The sequence below is a fragment of the Pelophylax lessonae genome (genome assembly GCF_965119305.1).
Source record: "Pelophylax lessonae genome assembly, chromosome: 9".
In the NCBI taxonomy this organism is placed as follows: domain Eukaryota; kingdom Metazoa; phylum Chordata; class Amphibia; order Anura; family Ranidae; genus Pelophylax; species Pelophylax lessonae.
In genome coordinates this window covers 21517272-21544558 of record NC_138776.1, presented here as the reverse complement: position 1 = coordinate 21544558, position 27287 = coordinate 21517272, and the positions used below count along the sequence as shown (strand labels likewise).

General features: G+C 46.4%; 1 protein-coding gene across 1 annotated transcript in view; it reads right to left on the bottom strand.

The window, feature by feature from the left end:
* The window catches only part of R3HCC1L (R3H domain and coiled-coil containing 1 like), a gene marked incomplete at its 5' end in the record, with an annotated part of 59580 nt that extends 33174 nt beyond the window's left edge, over positions 1–26406 (bottom strand). Inside the window, 4 exons of the mRNA XM_082268364.1 lie at positions 13824–13919; positions 15975–16045; positions 19231–19406; positions 24019–26406. Coding sequence (XP_082124490.1) covers positions 13824–13919; positions 15975–16045; positions 19231–19406; positions 24019–26406 — 2731 coding nt within the window. The remainder of the gene's footprint in view (positions 1–13823; positions 13920–15974; positions 16046–19230; positions 19407–24018) is intronic.
* Positions 26407–27287: the final 881 nt, after the last annotated feature.

Sequence of the window (27287 nt, the reverse complement as noted above, 5' to 3'; positions counted from 1 at the left end):
AATGGCGTTAGTGGGAGCAACAGTGCTCCCCCATCAGTGGCGTCAGTGGGACCAACAGTGCCCCCCCATCAGTGGTGTTAGTGGGAGCAACAGTGCCCCCCCATCAGTGGTAGCAACAGTGCCCCCCCATCAGTGGCGTCAGTGGGACCAACAGTGCTCCCCATATCAGTGGCGTCAGTGGGACCAACAGTGCCCCCCCATCAGTGGTGTTAGTGGCAGCAACAGTGCCCCCCCATCAGTGGTAGCAACAGTGCCCCCCCCATCAGTGGCGTCAGTGGGAGCAATAGAGCACCATCAGTGGCGTCAGTGGGAGCAATAGAGCACCATCAGTGGTGTCAGTGGGAGCAATAGTGCACCATCAGTGGCGTCAGTGGGAGCAATAGTGCACCATCATTGGTGTTAGTGGGACGAATAGTGCCCCATCACTGGTGACAGTTTGTGGAATAGTACCTTGAGGGCAAAGTAAAGGCAAGCAAATGACCACCTCTAGCCCCCAGACCACAGTATGGAGACCACTGCTCTATTTCAATAAATACTTGGACTAATTTCTGAAATGTCATGACACCTCCTCTGTGTCAAAGTGTTCTAGTTAGTCTGGTTGAAAAAAAAACAAAAGTCGACAAAACACCTTCTTAAAGTCTATGAGACAGGCAGCAGCCAAAGCCTAGAACAGTGATGGTGAACCTTGGCACCCCAGATGTTTTGGAACTACACTTTCCATGATGCTCATGCTCCCTGCAGTGTAGTTGAGCATCATAGGAATTAGGAAATCTAGTTCCAAAACATCTGGGGTGCCAAGGTTCGCCATTACTGGCCTAGAACAAGGTTTAGTCCACACAGCTCATTCTCTGTTCATCAGCTTTGAAGGAGGACTCATTGTGGGTTGAATCCAAAGTACCAATATGTGTCGCCTTTCCATGTGCTCCTTGCTGCAAAGGCCAGTTATAGGCTGGGGTGGATGCTATTTGTTTGCACACAATGAGTGACTCTGGTTACGGCTGATTAAAATTGACCCAAAGATGAAAACTCAGATTAGGGTCATCAAGTTACTTTGCCATTTTTTTTTACATTTTTATTGAATCCTCAAAATTTTCAGTTCTTTGACCAGTTCCACACCTGGACTATTTATCCAAGTTTAAAGGGAAATTTTATGCTGTGCTCATGTGAAAGTTTTTTTGAAAATGCAAATATTCTGCTTCTCACAGCATTCCAAAGACGGCCTAAAGATAGTAGAAGGCTTGTTAAGAAAATTATATTTTGCGTTCCCCAAGAGAAGGACACCGCCAGGTCAAGATCAACGTTCTGCGGAAAGAGATTCGGGTTTGAAAGCGAGAAGATGAAGAAAGTTCACAAATGCTGAGCCACCAGAGAATTCCTCTCATGTCCTCCCTGTGATAAAAATTGCTGCTAAAAGCCAACTTAAAAAAAATTGCTGCATCTGACAGGTAAAACAAAAATAAGACGCTGAGTGTGAAACACCCACAAGGGAATCGCTAGCAGTCCATTATCAATGGAGCAAATAAGATCGGATTGTATAAAGTGTAAGTCGACCTTTAGAGAAAATCTGTTTAGATGACCTTCCACTGGACCCCCTCCACGTCACCACTATGAACAGCTGCCAATGCGGCCGGTCAGATCTCTTCTGGGTTCCCCAGTGGGATGGGAAAGCCCAAGAAAGGCAACAGCGGGAGGGGAGAACCCCCTTTCATTACTAGTAAAAGTGACTGAGTGGCTACATAGTAGGGATGGTGAACCCTGGCACCCCATAGTGATTGTCCGACATCATTTTTTTATTGCCGATACCGATATTTTGGTCATCGGATATCGGTATCGGCTGATATTTTCGGACATTTTTTATTTTTCACAGGTACTCTGGTGGAGGGATCTGGGGGTCTAAAAGAACTCAAACCCATCCTGTGCACTTAAAAGCATTCAAAACGCCAAGTTTGGCCGTTTTGAATGCTCGCGTTTTTTTTAATTTGCCACAGAGTACCCGGAAATTATGTCATGACATTGCTTCCGGGTTTTTACATGGAGACCCCATCAGAGACGAATGCGGCTTTGATTGGGTCTTCTCTTCGGCGGCCGTGCAGGTAGGATGCCTGGGTCTCCTGGTGGGACGGGAGACCCGGGCCAGCCGCGGAAGGGCGGCGGGAAGGGGGAAATCCTCTCCTTGTAATGACAGCCGAGCGGTTTCTCAGCCGCATCGGTTGTCATTACAAGACAGCCGACCGTTTGGCTACGGACGCCGCTACCGGGGTGATGCCTTTAGCTGCAGGCATCACTTCGGTAATGCACTTTCCCAAAATATCGGTACTATCGGTAACGGCATTGCTGATAATGGGTCAATCCCTACTCCGGAGGTTTTTGAACTACATTTCCCATGATGCTCATGCACTATGCAGTGTAGTTGAGCATCATGGGAAATGACGTCATCCCATTATAACCTTGAATATGGAATCATCTGGAATATGCAGTTCAGTTTTGGGCACCAGTTCTTAAAAAGGATATCGGGGAACTGGAGAAAGTGCAGAGAAGGGCAACCAAACTGATAAGAGGCAGCTATGAGGAAAGATTAGAGGAACTGAATGTATTCTCTCTTGAGAAGAGGAGATTAGGGGGGGATATGATGACCATGTATAAATACATAAGGGGGGATATGATCACCATGTATAAATACATAAGGGGGGGATATGATCACCATGTATAAATACATAAGGGGGGGATATGATCTCCATGTATAAATACATAAGGGGGATATGATCTCCATGTATAAATACATAAGGGGGCCATATAGTGAACTTAGTGTTGAGTTATTCACTTTAACCACATCCCGCCCGCAATATAGCAAATTAACGGCGGGATTGTGGTTGTACTATCCTGACGTCATATGAAGGCGGCAGGATAATACAGCTCTGCGCGCCCCCTGGAGAGCGGTGATCGGTGATGCGAGGTGTCAGCCTGACTCCCTGCATCTCCGCTCTCGGTAAAGAGCCTACTGACGTAGGCTCTTTACCATGTGACCAGCCATGTCCAATCACGGCTGGTCACATACCGTAGTAAACAGGAAGAGCCGTTTATCGGCTTTCCTTAGTTCGTGCCTGACAGGCACGAGTAAAGGAGCGCCGATCGGCGGCTCCCCTGACGGGGGGGGGAGGGTGGGTTGGCACTGGTAATCAGATTATTGATTACCAGTGCAGACCCTTGGGGGGTGCCACTAGAACCACCAGGGATGCCCACCTATGGCCCCAGGGATGCCCACTATGGCCACCAGGGATGGCAATCAGGGCTCAGGGAGCCCCCATTGCCCTCCCCATTAGTGCTGCCCGCCAGTGCCCTCCCTATCAGTGCTGCCCACCAGTGCCCATCATTGCCATCTATCAGTGCTGCCCACCAGTGCCCATTATTGCCATCTATCAGTGTCGCCCACCAGTGCCCATTATTGCCCACCATTAGTGCCGCCCATTAGTGCCCATCAGTGCCGCCCACCAGTGCCGCCCACCAGTGCCACCCCATCAGTGCCACCCCATCAGTGCCACCCCATCAGTGCCACCCCATCAGTGCAGGAAAAAAACGTATTTATTTACAAAATTGTATAACAAACAAAAAAAAATTTTTTTTTTCAAACTTTTCGGTCTTTTTTTATTTGTTTAGCAAAAAGGAAAAAACCAGAGGTGATCAAATACCACCAAAAGAAAGCTCTATTTGTGGGGGGAAAATGACAAATTTGGTGTAGGTACAGTGTTGCATGACCGCCCAATTGTCATTCAAACTGCAACAGCGCTAAAAGGGGAAAATTGGCCTGGGCAGGAAGGGGGCGAAAGTGCCCTGTATTGAAGTGGTTAAGGCCATCACAGAGGACAAGGGGACACTCTTTATGGCTAGAGGAAAACCGATTTGGTCTCCAAATATGGAAAGGTTTCTTCACAGTAAGAGCTGTGAAAATGTGGAATAGACTCCCTCCAGAGGTGGTTCTGACCAGCTCACTAGATTGCTTTAAAAAAAGGCCTGGATTCTTTCCTGGGTGTATATAACATAACTGGGTAATAATATTTATATGTAAAGTTGATCCAGGGAATATCCGATTGCCTCTCGGGGCATTAGGAAGGAATTTTTTCCCCTGCTGTAGTAAATTGGATCATGCTTTGCTGGGGGTTTTTTCGCCTACCTCTGGATCACCTGCGGGTATAGGATTGTGTATATGGGATTGTATGGTTGGGTTTTCTTTACTGTTTTATTGGTTGAGCCAGATGGACTTGTGTCTGTTTTCAATCTATGCTGCTTCAATCTATGCTGCTCAGAGTTGATGGGAAGATAATGGGGCCAAATACAGGGCAATCACAGAAAAAAACCTAGAAAAAAGACTTGAGACTGGGGTGGAGGTTCACCTTCCAAGCAGGACAACGACCCTAAACATACAGCCGTTCCATACAATGGATTGGTTTTGATCAAAGCATATGCGTTAGAATGGCCCAGTCAAAGTCCAGACCTAAATCCAAATGATAATCTGTGGCAAGACTTGAAAATTGCTGATCACAGACGCTCTCCATCCAATCTGACAGAGCTTGAGATATTTTGCAAAGAAGAATGGGCAAAAATGTCCTTCTCTAGATGTGCAAAGCTGGTAGAGACATCCCCAAAAAGACTTGCAGCTGTAATTGCAGGGAAAGGCGGTTCTACAAAGTATTGACTCCGGGGGGGGGGGGGGGGGGGGTGAATACAAATGCAGCCACACTTTTCACATATTTGTAAAACTATTTTGAAAACCATTTATAATTTTCCTTCCACTTCACAATTATGTGTTGAACTATCACATAAAATCCCAATAAAATACATTTACGTTTTTGGTTGTAACATGACAAAATGTGAAAAATTTCCCTCCCTTCCTTTCTTCACCCATCTCTTCCCTCTCTGACCTTCCTGCTGCTTCATTCAGTTTTTTTACTCCTTCCATGGCACCTCCTAGTGTGGATTTTTCTTATTAAATTTATTGTGGTGATTAACTACAGTGCTCAAAATAATTAAAGGAACACTTTGAAAACGTATCAGAATCAGATCTCAACTGGGAAAAATATCATGCTGGATATCTATACTGGTATGGACTGGGTAATGTGTTAGGATCTGTACTGGTATGGACTGGGTAATGTGTTAGGATCTGTACTGGTATGGACTGGGTAATGTGTTAGGATCTATACTGGTATGGGCTGGGTAATGTTAGGTTCTATACTGATATGGACTGGGTAATGTGTTAGGATCTATACTGGTATGGACTGGGTAATGTGTTAGGATCTATACTGGTATGGACTGGGTAATGTGTTAGGATCCATACTGATATGGGCTGGGTAATGTGTTAGGATCTATACTGGTATGGACTGGGTAATGTGTTAGGATCCATACTGGTATGGACTGGGTAATGTGTTAGGATCCATACTGGTATGGACTGGGTAACGTGTTAGGATCTATACTGGTATGGGCTGGGTAATGTGTTAGGATCTATACTGGTATGGACTGGGTAATGTGTTAGGATCCATACTGGTATGGGCTGGGTAATGTGTTAGGATCTATACTGGTATGGACTGGGTAACGTGTTAGGATCTATACTGGTATGGACTGGGTAACGTGTTAGGATCCATACTGGTATGGGCTGGGTAATGTGTTAGGATCTATACTGGTATGGACTGGGTAATGTGTTAGGATCTATACTGGTATGGACTGGGTAACGTGTTAGGATCTATACTGGTATGGACTGGGTAATGTGTTAGGATCTATACTGGTATGGACTGGGTAACGTGTTAGGATCTATACTGGTATGGACTGGGTAATGTGTTAGGAATAAAAGGATGCCACATCATTTGATGGAAATTAAAATTATCACCCTACAGAGGGCTGAATTCAAAGTGAAAAAATGATGCAGCAGGCGAGTCCATTTTGCTGAAAGTTAGTTGCAGCAACTCAGAATGGTCCTCAGTAGTTTGTATGGCCCCCACATGCTTATATGCATGCCTGACAATGTCTGGGCATGCTCCTAATGAGACAACGGATGGTGTCCTGGGGTATTTCCTCCCAGATCTGGACCAGGGCATCACTGAGCTCCTGAACAGACAGAGGTGCAACCTGGTGGCATTAGATGGACAGAAACATAATGTCCCAGAGGTGTTCTATTGGATTCAATGGTATAAATTCCTCCATCCTCCAGGAACTGGCTGCATACTCTCCCTACATGAGGCCGGGCATTGTCATGCACCAAGAGGACCCCAGGACCCACTGGACCAGCGTAGGATCTGACAATGGGTCCAAGGATTTCATCTCAATACCTAATGGCAGTCAGGGTGCCATTGTCTAGCCTGTAGAAGTCTGTGTGTCCCTCCATGGATATGCCACCCCAGACCATCACTGACCCCCCACCAAACCGGTCATGCTGAACGATGTTACAGGCAGCATAATGTTCTCCACACCTTCTGCAGACCCTTTCTGTCCCTATTCCGTCTGTCACATGTGCTCAGGGTGAAGCTGCTCTCATCTGTGAAAAGCACAGGGTGCCAGTGGTGGAGCTGCCAATTCTGGTGTTCAATGGCAAATGCCAATCGAGCTCCACAGTGCCGGGCATTGAGCACAGAGCCCACTAAAGGACGTTGGGCCCTCAGGCCACCCTCATGAAGTCTGTTTCTGATTGTTTGGTCAGAGACATTCACACCAGTGGCCTGCTGGAGGTCATTTTGTAGGGCTCTGGCAGTGCTCATCCTGTTCCTCCTTGCACAAAGGAGCCGATACCGGCCCTGCTGATGGGTTAAGGACCTTATATGGCCCTGTCCATCTCTCCTAGAGTAACTGCCTGTCTCCTGGAATCTCCTACATGCTCTGGCAATGGCACGTATTGATGTGCCATCCTGGAGGAGTTGGACTGCCTGTGCAACCTCTGTAGGGTCCAGGTATCTCCTCATACTACCAGTAGAGACACCGACCCTAGCCAAATGCAAAACTAGTGAGAAACAGTCAGAAAAGATGAGTAGGGAACAAAAAGTCAGTGGCCTCAGCTGTAAAACCATTCCTGTTTTGGAGGTTGTCTCATTGTTGCCCATCTAGTGTACCTATTGGTAATGTCATTAACACAAAAGCAGCTGAAACTAACAACCCCCTCTGCTACTTAACTGACCAGATAAATATCCCAGGAGTTTAATTAACTTGATTCTATACTCTGATTAAAAAGTGTACTTTATTTTTTTGAGGTATGTATGTATGTATGTATGTATGTATATAAAAAAAACACACACACACAAAATATTACCAAAAGTATTGGGACACCTGCCTTTACACGCACATGAACTTTAATGGCATCCCAGTCTTAGTCTGTAGGGTTCAATACTGAGTTGGCCCACCCTTTGCAGCTATAACAGCTTCAACTCTTCTGGGAAGGCTGTCCACAAGGATTAGGAGTGTGTCTATGGGAATGTTTCACCATTCTTTCAGAAACACATTTGTGAGGTCAGGCACTGATGCTGGACGAGAAGGCCTGGCTCACATTCTGTGCTCCAATTCATCCGAAAGGTGTTCTATCGGTTGAGGTAAGGACTCTGGTCCAAATCATTTGGTGGAAGGGGGGGGGGGGGTATGGTGTGGGGGTGTTTTTCCAGGGGTTGGGCTTGGCCCCTTAGTTCCAGTGAAAGGAACACTTAAGGCGTCAGTATACCAAGACATTTTGAACAATTTCATGCTCCCAACTTCTGGGAACAGTTTGGGGATGGCCCCTTCCTGTTCCAACATGACTGCGCACCAGTGCACAAAGCAAGGTCCATAAAGACATGGATGAGAGCGTTTTGGGTGAAGCAACTTGACTGTGCAGAGTCCTGACCTCAACCCGATAGAACATCTTTGGGATGAATCAGAGCGGACACTGCGAGCCAGGCCAACATCAGTGCCTGACCTCACAAATGCGCTTATGGAAGAATGGTGAAACATTCCCATAGACACACTCCTAAACCTTGTGGACAGCCTTCCCTGAAGAGTTGAAGCTGTTATAGCTGCAAAGGGTGGGCCAACTCAATATTGAACCCTACGGACTAAGACTGGCATGCCATTAAAGTTCATGTGCGTGTAAAGGCAGGTGTCCCAATACTTTTGGCAATATTTATATGTGTGTGCGTGCGCATGTATAATATATATATACACACACACAAATATATAATGTATGTATGCATGTATAGGTGTGTGTGTAATATATATATATACATACATACATACATATATACATATATACACATATATACACACACATTCATACATATATACACACACATATATACACATACATACACACATTGTACTGTATGTATACATTTTACTTGGGATCTTTCGGTCTCCAAGCCAAGCCAAGAATATAAATGTCAGTAAATTATGATGTCCATCTATGTGCAAGAGGTCTAAAACACAGTGTTTAAAAATGAGTGGTGTGCATTATACGTCACCCCAATGGACGGAGGCAGTGCAGCACACAAGACATTGCCCCTGTACTGATTTACCATAGTGCAGAAATTCTGATTTGTGAAATGATATTCGGAGCTCATTCTCTTATTCGGCTTCTCCCACTACAGACAGCCTGAAGATAGTAGGCGGCTTGTTAAGAAAATTATATTTTGTGTTCCCCAATAGAAAGACACCGTCAGGTCAAAGCTCACCGTTCCACAGAAAGAGTTTCGGTTTGAAAGAGAGAAGATGAAGAAAGTTCACAAATGCTGAGCCACCAGAGAATTCCTCTCATGTCCTCCCTGAGATAGAAAATGCTGCTAAAAGCTACAAAGTTACAAAATTGCTGCATCGGACCAGACTTAAAAAAAAAAAAAAGTTTGCTTATTTCAAAACACCCAAATTAGTGATTCTCTGAGCAATCCATGGTCATTTTATTTATTTTTTAACAATTTGGTGTTACTGCAACACAGAAAACACAATGGGGGGCGAACAACACATAATTCATTTTTAATAGCACAGCGCAATGCATTTGCATTTTAGCAGAAGTGGAAGTTAAAGTGCAACTATAATTGCATTCTCTAGGGCTTCTGATTGGGAGGGGGGGGAACCACCGGTCCTCCTGTAGGGGTCCGGGAACACAAGCTAGAGCAGTGCTCCCCAACCTTTTTATCGGTAAACGTTTGATAATTTTTCCGTGGCCCGCTTGTTTTGATTTTTTCCCCCTTTCAATGCACAGATGCCAGCGTGCCCCCTTTCAATGCACAGAGACCAGCGTGCCCCCTTTCAATGCAGAGATGCCATTGTGCCCCCTTTCAATGCAGAGATGCCAGCGTGCCCCCTTTCAATGCAGAGATGCCAGCGTGCCCCCTTTCAATGCAGAGATGCCAGCATGCCCCCCCGAGACCAGTGCACTTACCTCAGGCAGCGGCCGCTTCTCCTCAGTCCTCAGTCCCCGGCGTCTCCTCGAGTCCTCCCGCCTCCTCCTCGGCCAATGGCATGGGAGGACCCGCTTCCTGATTGGCCAGGAGGATACGTGTGACAATAGCGAATTTTCATTCGATATTGTCACACAATGGGTGGGCTCGGGGCGCACAGCTCTGCGCCCCGGCGCCCCGGCGCCCCCAACGCACCATCCGCCACTGCGGCGAGACAGTAAAATAATTTAAAGTTCCTCGGGCGGCCCGGTACCGTTTGATACACGGACCGGTACCGGTCCACAGCTCGGGGGTTGGGGAACACTGAGCTAGAGGACCCGTGGAGCAGAAAGGGAACAGTGCCCTCTGTGCAGAACTAAATCCTGGGTGGGTACAACCAACCCCAGCACCCCCTAAATCTGGCCTGCTGTGTCACTCACCCAGCAACTGACAGCCGATTTCTCCCCCTCTCCCCGGCTTTCAGTTGCTGGGTGAGAGACACAGCGAGCCAGATTTAGGGGGTGCTGGGGTTGGTTGTGCCCATCCAGATCTCAATTCCGCCCCCCCCCCCCCCCCCCCTGGCTGGCTGCTGCTGAGCTCCTTCCCCCGCTCTCGCCCTGCACTTACAGCCGGGACAAGGAGATGGGAGGATGGAGCAGAGAGGAAAGAGCAAGGAGGAGGTGCGCTGTGTTGTGCTCTCCCTCCTGTCAGAAAAGCGTCCATCTATAAAACACATGAGGAAGGATTGCTCTTACTGTAGATCACATTCAAGTCTTCACACACACAGTTTGATTGTGGCCCCCTTGGAGGGGGGTGGGGCGTCAGGTGGGCTGTACGGGGCCTCGTGATTTCTAACAGTGGCCCTGGCTGCGGTCACCCAGAGTTCCCTGTTAGTCGATGTCATCTTCAGCCAGATCGGCTTTGGATTACCAATCTTTGACCTTTTTCATTGGCCTAGAATAAGATAACATCACTCCCGTGCATGTGCAGTTCATGCATTCATCTCAGCATTGCCTAGATTTGCACACCGAGGTGCGCATGCAGGCAAGTAATGGAACTTTAAAGGAGTTGTAAAGGCAGAAGGTTTATTTTAATGCATTAAGATACAAAACTAGGGATGCACCGAAATGAAATTCTTGGCCGAAGCCGAATAATAATGAAATGTTTGGCCGAAGGCCGAATACCGAACGCGGTGTTTCGCATTTTTTCCATTTATTTTGCCAATTTTTTGTCCTCTCTCTTGTCCTCTCGTGTCTCTCTCTCTCTCTCTCTTGTCCTCTCACTCTCTCTCTCTCTTGTCCTCTCATGTCTCTCTCTCTCTCTCCCTAAATGTTACTGTAGGGAATGGGATTCAGTGCACACTGCAGCCTTGTACCATAGGGTTAATGTTAGTGACACTGTAGGGATTGGGAAGGATGCTGGGAATGGAAATCAGGAAGCATGCAGGCAGCCTTGTAAATTTTAATTGCAGATACAGGGCACTGGGCAGGTCAGGGTTAATGTGGTAACATCAATTACTCAGTGACAGTCAGTCAGTGTCAGTGTGGACTCGATCAGATTATACAGTGACAGACAGTCTCTCATAGTGGTGGTAGTAGGAGCCTGGAAAGGAGCACAGCCGCATACATACATTACTCACTCGTGCACTGCAGCCCGCCCCACACATTCAGTGAGTCTTACTCTCCTCCCTAGTTTTTTCAATGGCACATTCAGGAAGCCAATCGCGCCGTGAGTAGCGGCACAGTGGAACCAATCAGGTGTGCAGGCACGCGTGATTGTTTCGCAAGCAACGTTTTTACACATAGGCACCCCCGACACAAGCGCTTACATTCATATGTGCGTATATGTGGGGGTCCATTTTTTGGGGGGGGGGGGGGGGTTATGTGCTTCGGTGGAACTTTATTTTTTTTTTAATTTTATTTTACTTAACTTTTTTTTTTTCATCACATAGGGGACAAAGTAAAGTAATGAGACCCCCAATGTCTCCCCTGGGAGCCACTGAATGTTTTGCAATGCAGATCGTATTGCTTACCGGCTATGTTAGCCGGGAACACAGAGGCTAACCCGGAAGGGACATCATAGATGTCAACTTTCCGGGACACGGCCAGAAGGTGAAGAGAGCGGCCGTGTCTGCTCTATTCCCCCTCTCTCCGCCATGTCGGTCCTCAGGCCGCAGTTGGGCAAGCGGAGCCCAGAAAACATCGGGGGGGAGGTACAGTGTGTGTGTGAGAGCCATCAGGCGGCAACGTTGTCCTCTGAATGCTTTCATCTGATAGGCAGGAGTCTGCCTGTCAGTTTTTACATAAAACCCAGGGGCTAAAGCCCCGGCATTGTGTGCGAGACCCCCCGCTGCCAGGTCTGTATGCAGCGAAAGGATTAAAGCCAGTACCACTGCAGCAGCAGCCGTGAGCCTAATGCAACCACTTGTCTACCCCGCTGTTTATAAAACGTACTCTGGTAAACAAGTAGTTAAAAGAAAAAATCAAAATAGGATAGTTTAAGAGGGAGACTAGATAAAAGATGAACATTTTTCAGTCCTGGAAATATGGAAAAAAAAAAAAGTAAAATGCGATCTTCTGCTAATGTGCATCCCAAAGGGAGCTCAGCATGATACAAACAATTTCTGACTGGGAGGAATGCTATTTAAATAGACGGCCAGCTCCTTGTGACATTGGATGTCATTGCATCTCCATGCCCTGCGCCTGACGCACACTGTGCACGGAGAGGTGTAAAGTGTGACTACTAGTCCTGGAAGTATTACCTAAAGGACATTTGGATTTGAAAGAAAGTGGCCACTAGGGTTATGACACATTATTAGATAGGGTGTGCAGTAGTAAAACCCTTATTCCAGAAAAGTTGGGGCGCTATGTAAAACCTACATAAAAACTGAATGCAATGATTTGAAAATGTCAAACGCATATTTTTTATAAATATTTAAACTTGGAAAACGGATCATTAAGAAAAAAAATCAGGTGACTAAAATTGATGGCAGCAACGAGTCTCAAAAGACAGGACAGGGCCATGTTTAGCACGGTCTGCAGAACGTGGGGTGGGGCCATGTTTAGCACGGTCTGCAGAACGTGGGGTGGGGCCATGTTTAGCACGGTCTGCAGAACGTGGGGTGGGGCCATGTTTAGCACGGTCTGCAGAACGTGGGGTGGGGCCATGTTTAGCACGGTCTGCAGAACGTGGGGTGGGGCCATGTTTAGCACGGTCTGGAGAACGTGGGGTGGGGCCGTGTTTAGAACGGTTTGGAGAAGTTGGTGTGGGGGGCTATGATTAGCACGGTGTGAAGAAGTTGGGCTATGATTAGCATGATTTGGAGAAGTTGGGGTGGGGCCATGTTTAGCGCACCTTGGATAAGTTGGTGGGGGGGCACGTTTTGCGCAGCGTGGAGAAGTTGGTGGGGGGCCATGTTTAGCGCAGCATGGAGAAGTTGGTGGGGGCCATGTTTAGCGCACCTTGGATAAGTTGGTGGGGGCCACGTTTTGCGCAGCGTGGAGAAGTTGGTGGGGGGCCATGTTTAGCGCAGCATGGAGAAGTTGGTGGGGGCCATGTTTAGCGCACCTTGGATAAGTTGGTGGGGGGCCACGTTTTGCACAGCGTGGAGAAGTTGCTGTGGGGCCACGTTTAGCACAGTGTGGAGAAGTTGGTGCAGGGCCACGTTTAGCACAGTGTGGAGAAGTTGGTGCAGGACCACTTTTAGCACAGTGTGGAGAAGTTGGTGGGGGGCCATGTTTAGCGCAGTGTGAAGTTGGTGGGGGCCATGTTTAGCACAGTGTGGAGAAGTTGAGGCGGAACCATGTTTAGCACTATGTGGAGAAGCTGGGCCTGCAATATGCAAGGCCTTCCCTGAAAAGACGTCACCTGGATGGGATCATATTTTGCGCTAAAACGTGGATATATATCTTTTACCAATGATGGTGCCCTTCTTGATGTACAAGCTGCCCATTCCATATGCACTAATACCCCCCTCTCCTCATACCATCAAGGAGGACAGGTTCTGAATGGAGTGCCGATAGCAAGCCAGAAGGTCCCTCTCCTCTAGGTGATACAATGCAGAGAGGCCACGCTGCCGCCATACATGTAAATGAGGCGGTCCCCAATCAGGTAAAGCATACTTGGCTGATGCCCCGGATTGCTGGAAAAAACTAAACTAGACACCACTACCACAGTGATCTTCATTAGCTTCTGGGTCTTGTGCTGAGTGACCAGTCTGATGCATTCTGAGCACAGGTGGTCAGCTGCTCAGCCACAGAGCCATTCACAAAATGTTTTCCATTGCAAAGCATTCTGATTGGAGGATGTGGAGAGGTGGGGCAGCGATGTCCACTATACTTTAAGTCTATGCAAAAAAACACAGAAAGGTCTAATTTTGCTTTAAGGCGAGGAACACCATAACAGAAGGAACTGAAAACAAAGAAATATATATGTATTTCCTCCTACCTGCACACGCTCGGGCCTTGGCTCTGGATGCTTTGGTGGCCTGTGATAGCGGACGCACCTTCAACAAAGGATTTTTAGATGACAACGCATCACGGGCTGCGGAAGAGGGAAACTTGTTGAAGTCAGTTGTTCCTCATTAAAAATACAATAAACAGGAAAAAAAGGGAATACAGTAGTCAGTACTTTTTTTATCCAGTATTATGGGACTGCCCTCATACGTGAAGAGTGGGGGCAGGATATGGTGCAGAAGTTATTATTCTGGATACTTTAAAGCCTAAATCCATGTTTAAGTTCCCAAACTTTTTACTGCACTAATAGGTGGGCTTGTTGGGCGCACTGTAAGAACTATATGGAGCTTAAGCAATATAGATATAGGTATACAATGCTGCGTTCCGGCAGTGGGACGGGGACTTCCTGTATGGCTCCAGGAACAAGACAGTCAAGCTGAGAGCTGATCAGCCATTTATTGGAAGCTTTGTATTCTATGAATGAACACAAAGCTTCCTCTTCCATCGGCTGAGGTGGAGTTTGTGAAATTTGCACACCTCTCCAACTCAGCCAATTAGAGGAAGCTTTGAATTTATTCATAGAATACAGAGCTTCCAAAGAATGGCTGTCGGGACCGGGATTTTAACCTGCAACCTCTGTGGTGTCTGGGGGGGGGGGGTATCTCTTCTTGCTGAGCCACCTGGGATGCCCTCTGGACAATTCTTCTTGCCTTGTCTCTTGTTTCTGGTGAACCTGGAACTCTTTGCTCCTCCCATGAACTTCCTGATTTAAGCCATACATCTGTACTTCCTGGTTGCCAGATTATTGTGCTCTCTATTGCCAATATCCCCCGCTTTTTACTCATTGCCGACCTTTGGCTTGTTCCTCAACTATGCTTCTGCTTGATCACAAAATTGCAACTATTCCTTACCGACCTTTGGCTTGTTTACAGACTACGCTTCTGCTTAATCCAAATTTGCAACTATATCCTACTGACCTTTGGCTTGTTTATTGTCTACACTTTTGCTTGATCCCAAACTGCAACTATCCCTTACTGACCTTTGACTTGTTTACTGACTACACTTCTGCTTAATCACAATCTGCAACTATTCCTTATTGACCCCTTTGGCTTGTTCCTTGACTATGCTTATGCCTAACCCCAATCTGCAACTATTCCTTTACGGACCTTTGGCTTGTTCCTTGACTACGTGTATGCCTAATCCCAATCTGCAACTATTCCTTACTGACCTATGGATTGTTCCTTGACTATGCTTATGCCTAATCCCAATCTGCAACTATTCCTTTACGGACCTTTGGCTTGTTCCTTGACTACGCTTATACCTAATCCCAATCTGCAACTATCCCTTACAGAACCAATGCTTAATCCCAATCTGCAACTATCCCTTACAGACCTTTGGCTTGTTTCTCAACTACGCTTTTGCTTAACCCCAACCTGCAACTATTCCTTACTGACTACACTCCTGCTTAATCCCAAACTGCAACTATCCCTTACTGACATTTGGATTGTTCCTCAACTACACTTCTGATTAATCCCAACCTGCAACTCTTCCTTACTGATCTTTGGCTTGTTTACTGATTATGCTTCTGCTTGAGCCCTACCTGCTATATCTGCTACTGGACCCCGGGTTGTCACCTCCTGGTGGTGCGATCCTGAGGACTGCGACCTGGTGCTAACACACAGCAAAACCCATCCCCACCATCAGGAACTCTGGTCAGTACTTAAACCCCGCACCTCAGGTGAACCCGTGTCATCCCCCAGGGTGACCTGCTTCTGTACTTTTCCAGCAGGGTCATGGGAGCCCCTCTACTGGGAGCCCCTCTACTGCTATAGCTACTGGTCTCCGACCCTGACACCTGACCGTGATCAGCTCTCCGCCCAGGAGTGAGATGGGAAGTCCCATTTCGCTGCTGAAACACAGAAAAAACGAAAAATGTGCATTAACATTTTTTTTTTCAAAAAGTAAACTTATCCTTTAAGGCCAATAATGACTGGTTGCCATTAAGGACCAAGAAAGGTCCTGAATATTGGAATATACTAGAATCATACACAGCCCAGTAGTTTGGACAAGCTTGGTTCTGTCAAAAGAAAATGCAAAGAGAAATAATATTTAGGTCCTTAATAAAAATCGTAGCCCGCTGTACCTGGGATGGGACTGGCGAACACGCCCAGGGCATGAGTATCATCAACCCATTTCACGTCAAATCCTTTCTTCCTGGAGAGAAAAAGTGTGATCAGACACATTTCATGATTAGTCCAAAGAAGAAAATACTTGGGGGGCACAAGGGTTGTTTACATTGATTTGGAAAGATAAAGGATAACTGCAATTTTAAAGATGTGCTTTCAATGTGATGTGTGCAGTCTCTGTAGGTAAAGAAGAACAGAACAGTACTCATAATTAGAAGTGGACGCACCCGTCACCTGACTAATCACAAGATCTTTGTTTACTCTCATCGCATGTCTACAACACATCAAGCTTCCTTTATCTATACTAGTCACAGAGGTGACACAGGAAGCTGAAACCGGAAATCATGGTGTCGCCTGCCCAGCTACGCACATGTCAGGGGTATGGGAATCATAGTAAATATCAGGAAGACCGGTCAGCCAATGGACTGAACGATTAATCGGACAAACCGCACTTAAACATAAAGTGATAAAGTGCAAAATTAAAGTGCATAAATTAATAAATGGTTAATTCATACAGTGACAATATGTGCATAAGTGCTATCAAAATATATGACTAAATATGAGCCATGTCCAAAACATTAGTGTGAATCACAATCGTTAAAAATAAATGTCCATAAACACCAATGTGAATCACACGTGCACACTCTTGTGGATCACTCTTCGGAAAATTCCATCCATGGGCTGTGTCAAACATAGCGCCTAAATCCACCACCGGTAGAAGTACCTACTCACCAGAAGAGGTAGGTATATAACTTGCATATCACAGTAAGGCTTCTTTCACACGGTCTGCTCCGTAGGCGGATCCGTGCTGCTCAGCGGGGGATCGATACACAGATCCCCGCTGAGCAGGGGGATGACAGCTCCCTCTCCGCTCTGTGTGCGGAGAGGGAGGTGTCAGAGCCACATGCATCTCTATGGGGGAATCGGATGAGAGTGGATCACCTGTCCGCTCTCATCGGTTCCGATCCCCTGGACGGATGGAAAAAAGGGTTTCCATCCGTCCGGATTTCACGGACATGATCGGATGCGGATGGCAGCGGGTGTCAGCGGAGATCTCTCCGCTGCCCCATAGGGATGCATGGAGGATCCGATCAGATCCGCCTAAAAAACTGACAGGCGGATCTGATCGGATCGCTCGTGTGAAAGCACCCTAAGAGGATCCTCAAATCACAAGCATAAAATTCTCCACTGGGACCACCACAGTAAAAAACAACAATATCTCTCCTACGCTCGAGTGGTATGCGGGAAGGTGAATCTTCTAGGCAGTTTTATGACACAAATGAAGTGGTCTTGCTGCCCCCCTCAGGACCAAGGGTATCCAAAAGGCACTACAAGAAAACAACAAGAGAAGGGCGCACCGACCTTGTGCATTACCACTTAAAAGTTTATTAAAATCAAAGAAGGGTAGCGTACAATATACTCACAAACGTAGCATATGAACAAGCATATAGGAAATGGGCACCGCTCGCTTCCAGGACACTTCTCTACTGCTGGATAGCGTGATGGCGTCCTCAAAACCTGATGTGGCTTACGCGTTTCGAGGGAGGACCCTCTTCCTCAGAGCCAAAGTCGCCACCACAGTAAAACCACATTAGGTAGATGGAACTATTCCCCCCCCCCCCCCATCTAAAATGAAGTTATTTACGGCGTCTGGAATGCAAGTGGAGCGCAATCACAATCGTCCCTGCTTGTTTTATAGAAGCAAATCTGTTTTTCGTATATGTGTATATATATATATATATATTTTTTTTTTTTTTAAAGTGGTTTTAACCTACATATATTTTTAATAAATGGCGATGGAATCCTCTATACACCATGGAATCCTCTCTTTCTCTTGTCCCTCTTAATGTGATCCTTCGAGGAGATTTATGTGGCGTTACATTTACACTGTTATACAAGCTGTACACTCACTACTTTACATTGTAGCAAAGTCATTTCTTCAGTGTTGTCACATGAAAAGATAGAATAAAATATTTACAAAAATGTGAGGGGTGTACTCACTTTTGTGAGATATGTGATTCTTACAAAAGAAATGCAGCAGAATATATTTTAGCATAAAGACATTTGATTTTTTTTTTTTTTTTAATTTTTGATTGGATACGTTTTAGAACAGAAAGTAAAAAATATTGTTTTTTTTTCAAAATGTTTCTGTTTATATAATTAAATATCCAGTGGTGATCAAATACCACTAAAGGCCCATTCACACAGGGGCGACACGACTTGCTGGGGCGACCTGAGAAGTCGCGGTGCACGCTGAAGTCAATGCAAGTCACCTCCAGGTCGCCCCAAAGTAGTACAGGACCCTTTTTCTAAGTCGGAGCGACTTGTGTCGCTCCTATTAGAGCGGGTCCTGTGCTAATCAATGGCAGGCGACCCACCGCGACTTGTCAGGCGACCAAGTCGCGCTAGTGTGAATGGGGTCTTAGGCTAAGGATCACACTGCCACAACCTGAAAGTTACGCAACTTAGCATGACTTTGCCAGGCGCCTTTAGGCCCAGTTCACACTGGTTCGACAGAACAGTCATACGACTGTTGAACCGACTTTGCCCAGCAACTTCAACTGGGCGAATTCCGGCATTCCGCTCTTACATGTAAAAATATTTTTTCTTGCTAGAAAATGACATACTTAGATAGAGATTTTATAATCTATATTATATATATATATATACACACACACACACACACACACACACACACACACACACACACACACACATGCCACTTGAGTACAGTGTTGCATGACCGCGCAAACACCAGTTAACATAGCGCAGTGCTGAACAGCAAAAAATGGCCTGGTCCATGAAGGGGGGGGGGGTTAAATCTCCTGGAGCTGAAGTAGTTAAAGTGGATCTAAACTCAAAATTACAGTAAAACCTTGGATTGAGAACGTTTTGCAAGACAAGACATTTTTTAAATAGATTTTGACTTGATAAACAAGCGATGTCTTGATATACAAGTAACGTGTATTTCCGTTGCAACACCAATCAAGCAGAATTTATTTTTTTTGTATTTACGTTTTTTTTTCTGCAGTAATAAGTTGAAGTTTTGTTGCCAGAGGATTCAGTAGAATGCCTCGCGCTATTAAATTAGCCCAATAAGGTTTAAATAAGCCATTTTAAATCATATCCATTTGACAGAGACACTTAATATTCTTCTGTGCTGCATAATTAATGAGGACGAGGAACGGTACGGCATTAAGAGACCTGACTCACTGGTAAGTAGCAAATGCGCGGAGTAAATCCTCCGTCTTGAACTCAGCGGGGAAGTCATAGATCTCGATGACATGTGACAGTTCTGAATCATCTATGGCTTCTTCTTGGGGCTCATAGTGATAATAGTTATATCGAGACTTCTCTCCGCTCTGCTGGCTCTCCCCCTTCGCTGTCAGCTAAGAGAAGAAAGGAAAAAAAACTCAATGACATTTTCACAATGTAGAATATTAACCTGAACTAATTAAAAACAGGTTACAGAGGATTATAAAATAAAAAAGGAAACACAAGGAAAACATGAATTTAATTACCAAAATAATGACAATGCAAAATCATCTTTGCCAAAAAAAAGATGATTTGTCTAAGTTTGCGGAGGACAAAGCAGAGCTCCAACTTAAGATCAGGAAGTTGACATATTGAGTGACCGGGGCTCTGGAGATGCTGGAGGGCTCCAAAAGAGAACCCCACAAAGCAGCGAGATAGTAATCCCTGCTTCTACACCTTTTACATCACTTGGATTATTTTTATTATACACTAAACAAAATTATAAAAACGCTTTTGTTTTTGCCCCCATTTTTCTCGAGCTGAACTCAAAGATCTAAGACTTTCTATATACACAAAAGGCATATTTCTCTCAAATATTGTTCACAAATCTGTCTAAATCGGTTAGTGAGCACTGCTCCCTGTGCTCTCAGTTCCTTCAATAGCAGCGTTGCTGAAACTGCTATGCCCACCCCTCTTCCTTCTGCCCATTCACAGAAGCCTTTGTATGATAGGAACTCATTCACAAAATACAAAGGCTTCTGTAAATGGGCAGCGGGGGGGGGGGGGGGGGGAGGGCATAGCTGCGGTGTGTCCTCCGGGAGTGATATAAACTTGTCACATACACTGAACAAAATTATAGCCTTTGTAGGATAGGAACTCATTCACAAAATACAAAGGCTTCTGTGAATGGGCAGCAGAGGGGAGGGGCGGGCATAGCTGCGGTATGTCCTCCAGAGATGTTGCCCATGAATTGAATGTTCATTTCTCTACCAAAAGCCATATCCAAAGGAATTTCAGAGAATTTGGCAGTACAGCCAACCGGCCTCACAATCCACACCAGCCCAGGACCTCCACTTCCAGCATCTTCACCTCCAAGATCATCTGAGACCGGCCACCCGGACAGCTGCTGCAACAATCTGTTTGCATAACCAAAGAATTTCTGCACACAGTCAGAATTCGTCTCAGGGAAGGTCATCTGCATGATCCTCCTCCTCATCGGGGTCCCCACCTGACTGTAGTTCGTCATCGTAACCGACTTGAGTGGGCAACTGCTCACATTCGATGGCGTCTGGCACTTTGGAGAGGTGTTCTCTTCACAGATGAATCCCGGTTTTCTTAGATCTTTGAGTTCAGCTCATGAAAAATGGGGGCATAAACAAGTGTTGCGTTTGTAATTTTGTTTAGTATATTAATAGTGTATTTTAAAAAGACCCTGCCGACAAACCATTCTTTGCAACAAGTTTCCATAAGATTCTACAGTGTGAAAATGCATTATTTGATCCCTTGCAGATTTTGTAAGTTTGCCCACTTACAAAGAAATGAAGGATCTAGAATTTTTATCATAGGTGTATTTTAAATGATAGAGACAGAATCGTGTTTTAACCTCAGGCAACGTGGGGGGTTCTTTACTGTTAGGGCTACAAGATTGTGGAATTCTCTACCACAAGAGGTGGTTTCTGCGGGAAGTATGGTGGCTTTCAAAAGACTCTTAGACGTACATCTCAAGGATCAGAACATTCAGGGGTATGAGAAATTATTACAGCCACACACACCTACACAGGTTGAACTGGATGGACTATTGTCTTTATTCAACCTCACCTACTATGTAACTATGTAACAAAACTCATAGTTTAGAAATATATACAGTGTTGCTCTGAAGAAGGGTGCATGTCCCCCGAAACATGTCAGCTGGTATTATGATGTTCTGTTAACCAGAATTCCATTGTGTGCAAGATCGTTTGGTTCCTTGGTTTAGATACATTGTTACAATATTTGCTTTTGTGAGTATGTACTTATTCTTCAATAAAAGTGCTTTTGATAAGCATTTGCACCCTTTTTGTTTGAAGGATCAGAATACATACACTGCTTTTGATTTGCCAAAACTATAATGGTATATAACTTGCCAGAGCTCTCAATAAAAAAGGTGAATATCAATGAATAGCTGTGCAATATCAGTACAGATATACCGGGGGCACCAAATCTAAAAGAAAAGTTGATTGCTTGCAATTTTGTTTTAGCAAATCCTAACACCGTTCCTGACCAGAGTGATGAAAAAAAACGTGATTTTTGTACTTCCTGTAAAATTCATTTATCGGAGTTAATTGACGGACACAGTGCTCCATAAATCATAACTAGTGGGTTATAGTGCCTCCTCCAGGAGTAGGACTAGGCAAAACAAAAGAGACACCTGGCTACACCCATGGGCCGTCCTCAGCTGGTATATAACCACCCTCTCTGCTCCAGGTAATCAGTTTAGTAGCAAGCAGTATTAGAAGTATCAGAACTCCATAGAGGGGTGGGTGCTGTGTTCATCGATGAACTCAGAGAAATGGATTTTACAGTAAGTACAAAAATCCCATTTTCTCCTTCGTTCATTGATGGACACAGCGCTCCATAAATCATAACTACTGGGATGTCCAAAAGCAGTGCCAAAAGGAAAATGAGGGGTGGGGAAAATAATCCAAGGCTAAACATAAGAGCCCTTAACCAGGACACAGGAGCCTTAACCGGGTCACAGGAGCCCAGTCTGAAAAAATAATAGTTTAAAAGAAAAACACCCCTCAAGATGGAACAGCCCCTCTTAAAACAGCAGCCTGCAAAACTTTGCAGTCATACCTTATAGAATTTTGTGAAGGTATGCACCGACGACCAAGTGGCCGCCTTGAAAACTTGCGATATTGGTGCCTGATGACGGATGGCCCAAGAATAACTTGGCGCCTGAGTAGAATGCACCGTGACAGGGAAAAGTGGAACCTGACCTTTAATGGAATAGGCCTGAGACGCTATCTCTCGGATCCATCTGGAGATCGTAGCCAAAGAAGCGGCCAGCCCTTTTCTTGGTCCATCCTTAACTACAAAAAGCGAGTCTGACCTCCAAAAGGACTCAGTAGCTGCCAGATACACCCGAATTGCACGAACCACATCCAAGGTATGCAAAGCAAATTCCTTGGGACACAAGGAAGGCAACACATCTTCATTCAAATGGAATGAAGAGACAACTTTGGGCAGGAATGATGGACAGGGATGAAGAACCCCTTTATCCCTATGGATCACAAAATAGGCACTGCGACAGGATAATGCCCCCAATTACGATACCCTGCGGGCCGAGGTACAAGAATGTCACCTTCTGGGATAATCTAGACAAGGGAATCTCCCGAATATTCTCAAATGGAGGTTTCTGGAGAACCAAAAACCCTAAACTTAAATCCCATGGCGGCAAAAAAGACCGTACAGGTGAAGCCACATGTCGAACCCCCTGAATGAAGGTATGAATTAAAGAGTGCGTGGCTAGGGGGTCACTGAAAGAAGATTGACAAGGCAGACACCTGGCCCTTGATTGTACTCAAGGCCAACTTCTGAACAATGCCCTATTGAAGAAAAGTTAAGATCCGAGCCACAGAAAAGGATCAAGGATGAGCGCCAATCGACTCACACCAAGAAACATACGCTTTCCACGTACGATGGTATATCTTGCTGGAAGAGGACTTCCTCGCCTTCACCATAGTAGGGATCACTGATCCAGACACACCTCTATCATCAGCTATAAATGCTGAAGCATGCTGCCAGGATCTTCTCTGCACCCTCTGCAAGGGAACCCCCCCACCCGTTAGGGGAGACTCTGCTGTGCACTGGGACCCCCCCCCCCCGCACTATACCCACACTGCAAACAGTAGGGCATGCACCTAGGGATCTTCTACACTGGGACCCCTCCAGACTACCAGGGCAGGACACACACTATCCCAGGAACCTTACAGAGTAGGGATAGTGGGGGAGACCCTAAGGGTCTCCGCTGCATTCTCTGCCCTGGGACCCCCACCAGACTCCAAGTCCAGACTGGGGGGAAGCCCATCTCAGAGGGATTTAAGTTTGAGAGGAGGGAACCTGCATTCAGGTCCAACCATCCTTGGATGTTACCTGCGTCCACCCCCATAAAAAAACGCCAAAAGGGGAGAGGGGGGGACTGTACTTACCCTTCCATGGTGTGGGTAACGCTCCAGAGAGAATCCTCGCCACCAAAGTAGAGGAGCTGTTGGTCAGGGGACCGCTGCGACTCAAGCCCGGTCGTATGCGACCATGCGAGATGTTTAACTCGCGGGCCAGGCTATGTTGTGGCCGACCTAGCACGTAACCGAGGTCTGCACATGCTCGCTGGATGGGCTAGGGGGGACCACTGGATCTAGATTATCCAGCCTGTTGCCAAGCCCGGCAGTTGATTGTAGATCTCCCGAGAGAAAAAAAAAACAAAAAAGATGTAAGGAAGGAGAAAAAAATTGCTAGGACCAGAGACCCCAGCCGGGAGCTTAGGTCCTTACTCCTGACTAGACAGAATAAAACCGATTACCTAGAACAGAGAGGGGGGGTTATATACCAAGCTGAGGATGGCCCATGGGCGTAGCCAGGTGTTTTTTGTTCTGCCTAGTCCTACACTCATGGAGGAGGCAATATAACCCCAGTAGCTATAAATTATGGAGCGCTGTGTCCGTCGAACGAAAGAGAAATCAAGACAGAACTTCAACAAAGCATTACCTCTTCCACAACTTGAGGATCTAAGCATTCCCCATCATCATTGAAAAGGGCGTCCCAGCTCTCCTCCTCCTCCTCATCGTTAGCTGCAGCAGAAGTAACCACCTTCTCTGACGTTTCCATAGCAATCCTACTTTGTCTTCCTATAGAGTTGTCCTTTGGGGCATCTTTACTCCCCTCCAGTTCACAGTCAGTTCCAGTTGAAGGGTCTTCTTTCAGACCACTAGACGTTTGGATAAGTTCCCTCAAGTTTGTACAACCACCACCAGGCTTTGACTCCACATTGTGCATTCTCATCGAGTCTCCATCTTCCTCAATGGCAGATGGCACATGCTCCTCTAAGGTCACCTGCTTTGATAATTCTGCAGGGCCAACAGTTGTAGAACTTACCACCAGTTCCATGGTCTCCATAGAAGAAACCCGTTCTACCACTGCCAGGGGCATTTGCTTACTATCCAAAGAGGGCTTAGTCCTTGCAGAGCCTTCTTCCCCCATGCTTGCCCCATTTGGTAATTGCCCTGCATTGGTGGCAGACAGATTTGGCTCCACATTGACCATAGCTGGTAGAGCCTCTGTAAATAGTTTCTCTATTCCAGGATTATCACAGATCACTCCACTGCTTCCAGTTATATGCTTTCTGCCTTCCTCCTGTATATCTGTATGGGAAAAACCACCAGTCTCACTCTCAGCCTCGCCCTCTCCAGCATTTTCACTCTGATTCTTCCCTCTAATATGTGCTGCATTACAAAGTCCAGACAATTCAGATTTATAAATGCCATCTAATCCACCTGCGCGGCTTTCAGACAAGCATGCTTCTGAATCAGGGATGTGTTCATCTGCAGCTCTGATGCTGGGCCCAATAGCACCCAGTACAGCATGGTTATCCTCCTCTGCAGCTCTGATGCTGGACCCAATTGCACAATTATCCTCCTCTGAAGCTTTGATGCTGGGCTCAATAGCACCCAGTACGGCACAGTTCTCCCCATCTGCAGCTCTGATGCTGGGCCCAATAGCACCTAATACAGCATGGTTATCCTCCTCTGCAGCTCTGATGCTGGGCCCAATTGCACCGAGTATGGCACAATTATCCCCCTCTGCAGCTCTGATGCTGGGCTCAATAGCACCCAGTACGGCACAGTTATCCCCATCTGCAGCTCTGATGCTGGGCTCAATAGCACCCAGTACGGCACAGTTATCCCTATCTGCAGCTCTGATGCTGGGCCCAATTGCACTGAGTATGGCACAATTATCCTCCTCTGCAGCTCTGATGCTGGGCTTAATAGCACCCAGTACGGCACAGTCATCCCCATCTGTAGCTCTGATGCTTGGCTCTATAGCACCCAGTACAGCACTGTTAACCTCCTCCGCAGCTCTAATGCTGGGCTCAATAGCATCCAATACGACACGGTTATTCTCCTCTGCAAGCTCCCAGACATGCTCTGCTATTGCAGGAGTGAAATCTAATTTTTCTCCAGCAATACTTGCTGGCTTTTTATAGAGGGTGACATGGGCCATGTTCTCTACATCGCTTGTGCAGATTGTAAGCTGTCCAAGCTGATCCCCAACAAGGCCACTTGTAGTAATGACTTCTGTGCAGTTTGTGCTGAGGAATAAAGCAGCTTTTTGTTTTTCAGTCGTGTTGTCTATATTTTGTATTTCGGGTTCACAGCTTTGAAGTATGTTCCTCGTTGGTAAATCCATAATTTCCTGCTGACATGTAAACTCTGAGCCCCCTGTCACCTTGTCTATGGTGCTCGATGGCACGTCTATATGTTTGGACTGCCTGGGATTCTCTATACGTCCATCTGATGGAGATGCCTCTCTAGACTGACACCTTCCCTGATCTTCTGCTTTTATCGTCATCCGGTCTCGCTCTAATTTTCTTTCTACAGACATCTGTGTTGTATTTTCATGCTGCTCTCCTAGACTATGACTGGCAGACCTGCTATGGACATCAAACTGTTCCTCTTCCTTTGATAAGGAGGCTGCGGCAGAGGGAACGAGGCGAGATTCCTGCACACAGTTCTGTACTAAGCCCAATGACAAAGTTTCCTCATTGAGGACTAGGTTACCAACACCCTCACACAAGGAATCATTTCCCGCAATCTCTGTTCCGTGGCAGAGCGGCTCCCTGTCATCTTTGTGCTGAGGGTTGCTCTTTGGATCGGGGGATTTGGTATTTTTACAACTTCTGTGTTTCCCATGTTCATGGAGCCGAGAAACGGAGTAAGCCTTCATGTTCTTGTGTCTCCTCTGGATGGGAGATTTGGGAATAGAAGCAGGTGGCTGTTCAGTGTCTGCTACACTGGGCGGCTCATCCATACCTCGCCTGGCTTTGGGCACATATAAGGCCTGGTCAGGTCTTCGAGGTCGACTGCGGCACTTGTCCATATTGACCTGTATGTACAGGGGGCAGAATGGCGTGCCTGTGAAGGAAAAAAAATAAATAAATAAATAAATTATGTGGCGCTTGTAAGTTACAGGCTAAAGTTAAGCACATATAATTAGGGATAGACCGATATGTTTTTTTCAGGCCCGATACTGATATTTTGGTCACAACATATCGGTATTGGCCAGTATGGGCCGATATTTTGTACATTTAAAGTTTTGAAAAATAAAGAAAATTTTTGATACAAATCTGGTACTGAACATGTTAATTTTTGTTTAATGCTGAGTGGCTGGCTGTCTGGCTCCCTGTGGTGGGTGGCTGGCTGGCACAGGGCCTGTGGGTGGCTGGCTCGCTGGTACAGGGCCTGTGGGTGGCTGGCTTGCTGGTACAGGGCCTATGGGTGGCTGGCTGGTACAGGGCCTGTAGATGTGGGTGGCCGGCTGGCACCAGGCTGCTGTGGGTGGGTGTATGGCTGTGATACACTCCCGCGAGACTAGTCCCGACTCCAGACGAGACTGTCCAAGGCGAGGGAGGCGAACTGAGAAGGCAGAATGACGTCACAAAAATATAGGCAATATCAGCCAGTTCCGGGGCCGATACCGATATATCGGGGAAAGTGCATATCGCCCACCGATATATCGGCCTTGCCGATAATCGGTCTATCCCTACATATAATAGATGACTGTTGGCGTATCTGGTGGAGTCCGATCAGACACCAGAACCAACATACTACAGGAGGAGGTGGACTCAAATCGGACAATGGGGCCAACATACCATAGAGGGAGGTGGACTCAGATCAGACCTTGGGGCCAACCTACCACAGAGGTAGGTGGACTCAGATCAGACCTTGGGGCCAACCTACCAAAGCGGGAGGTGGACTCAG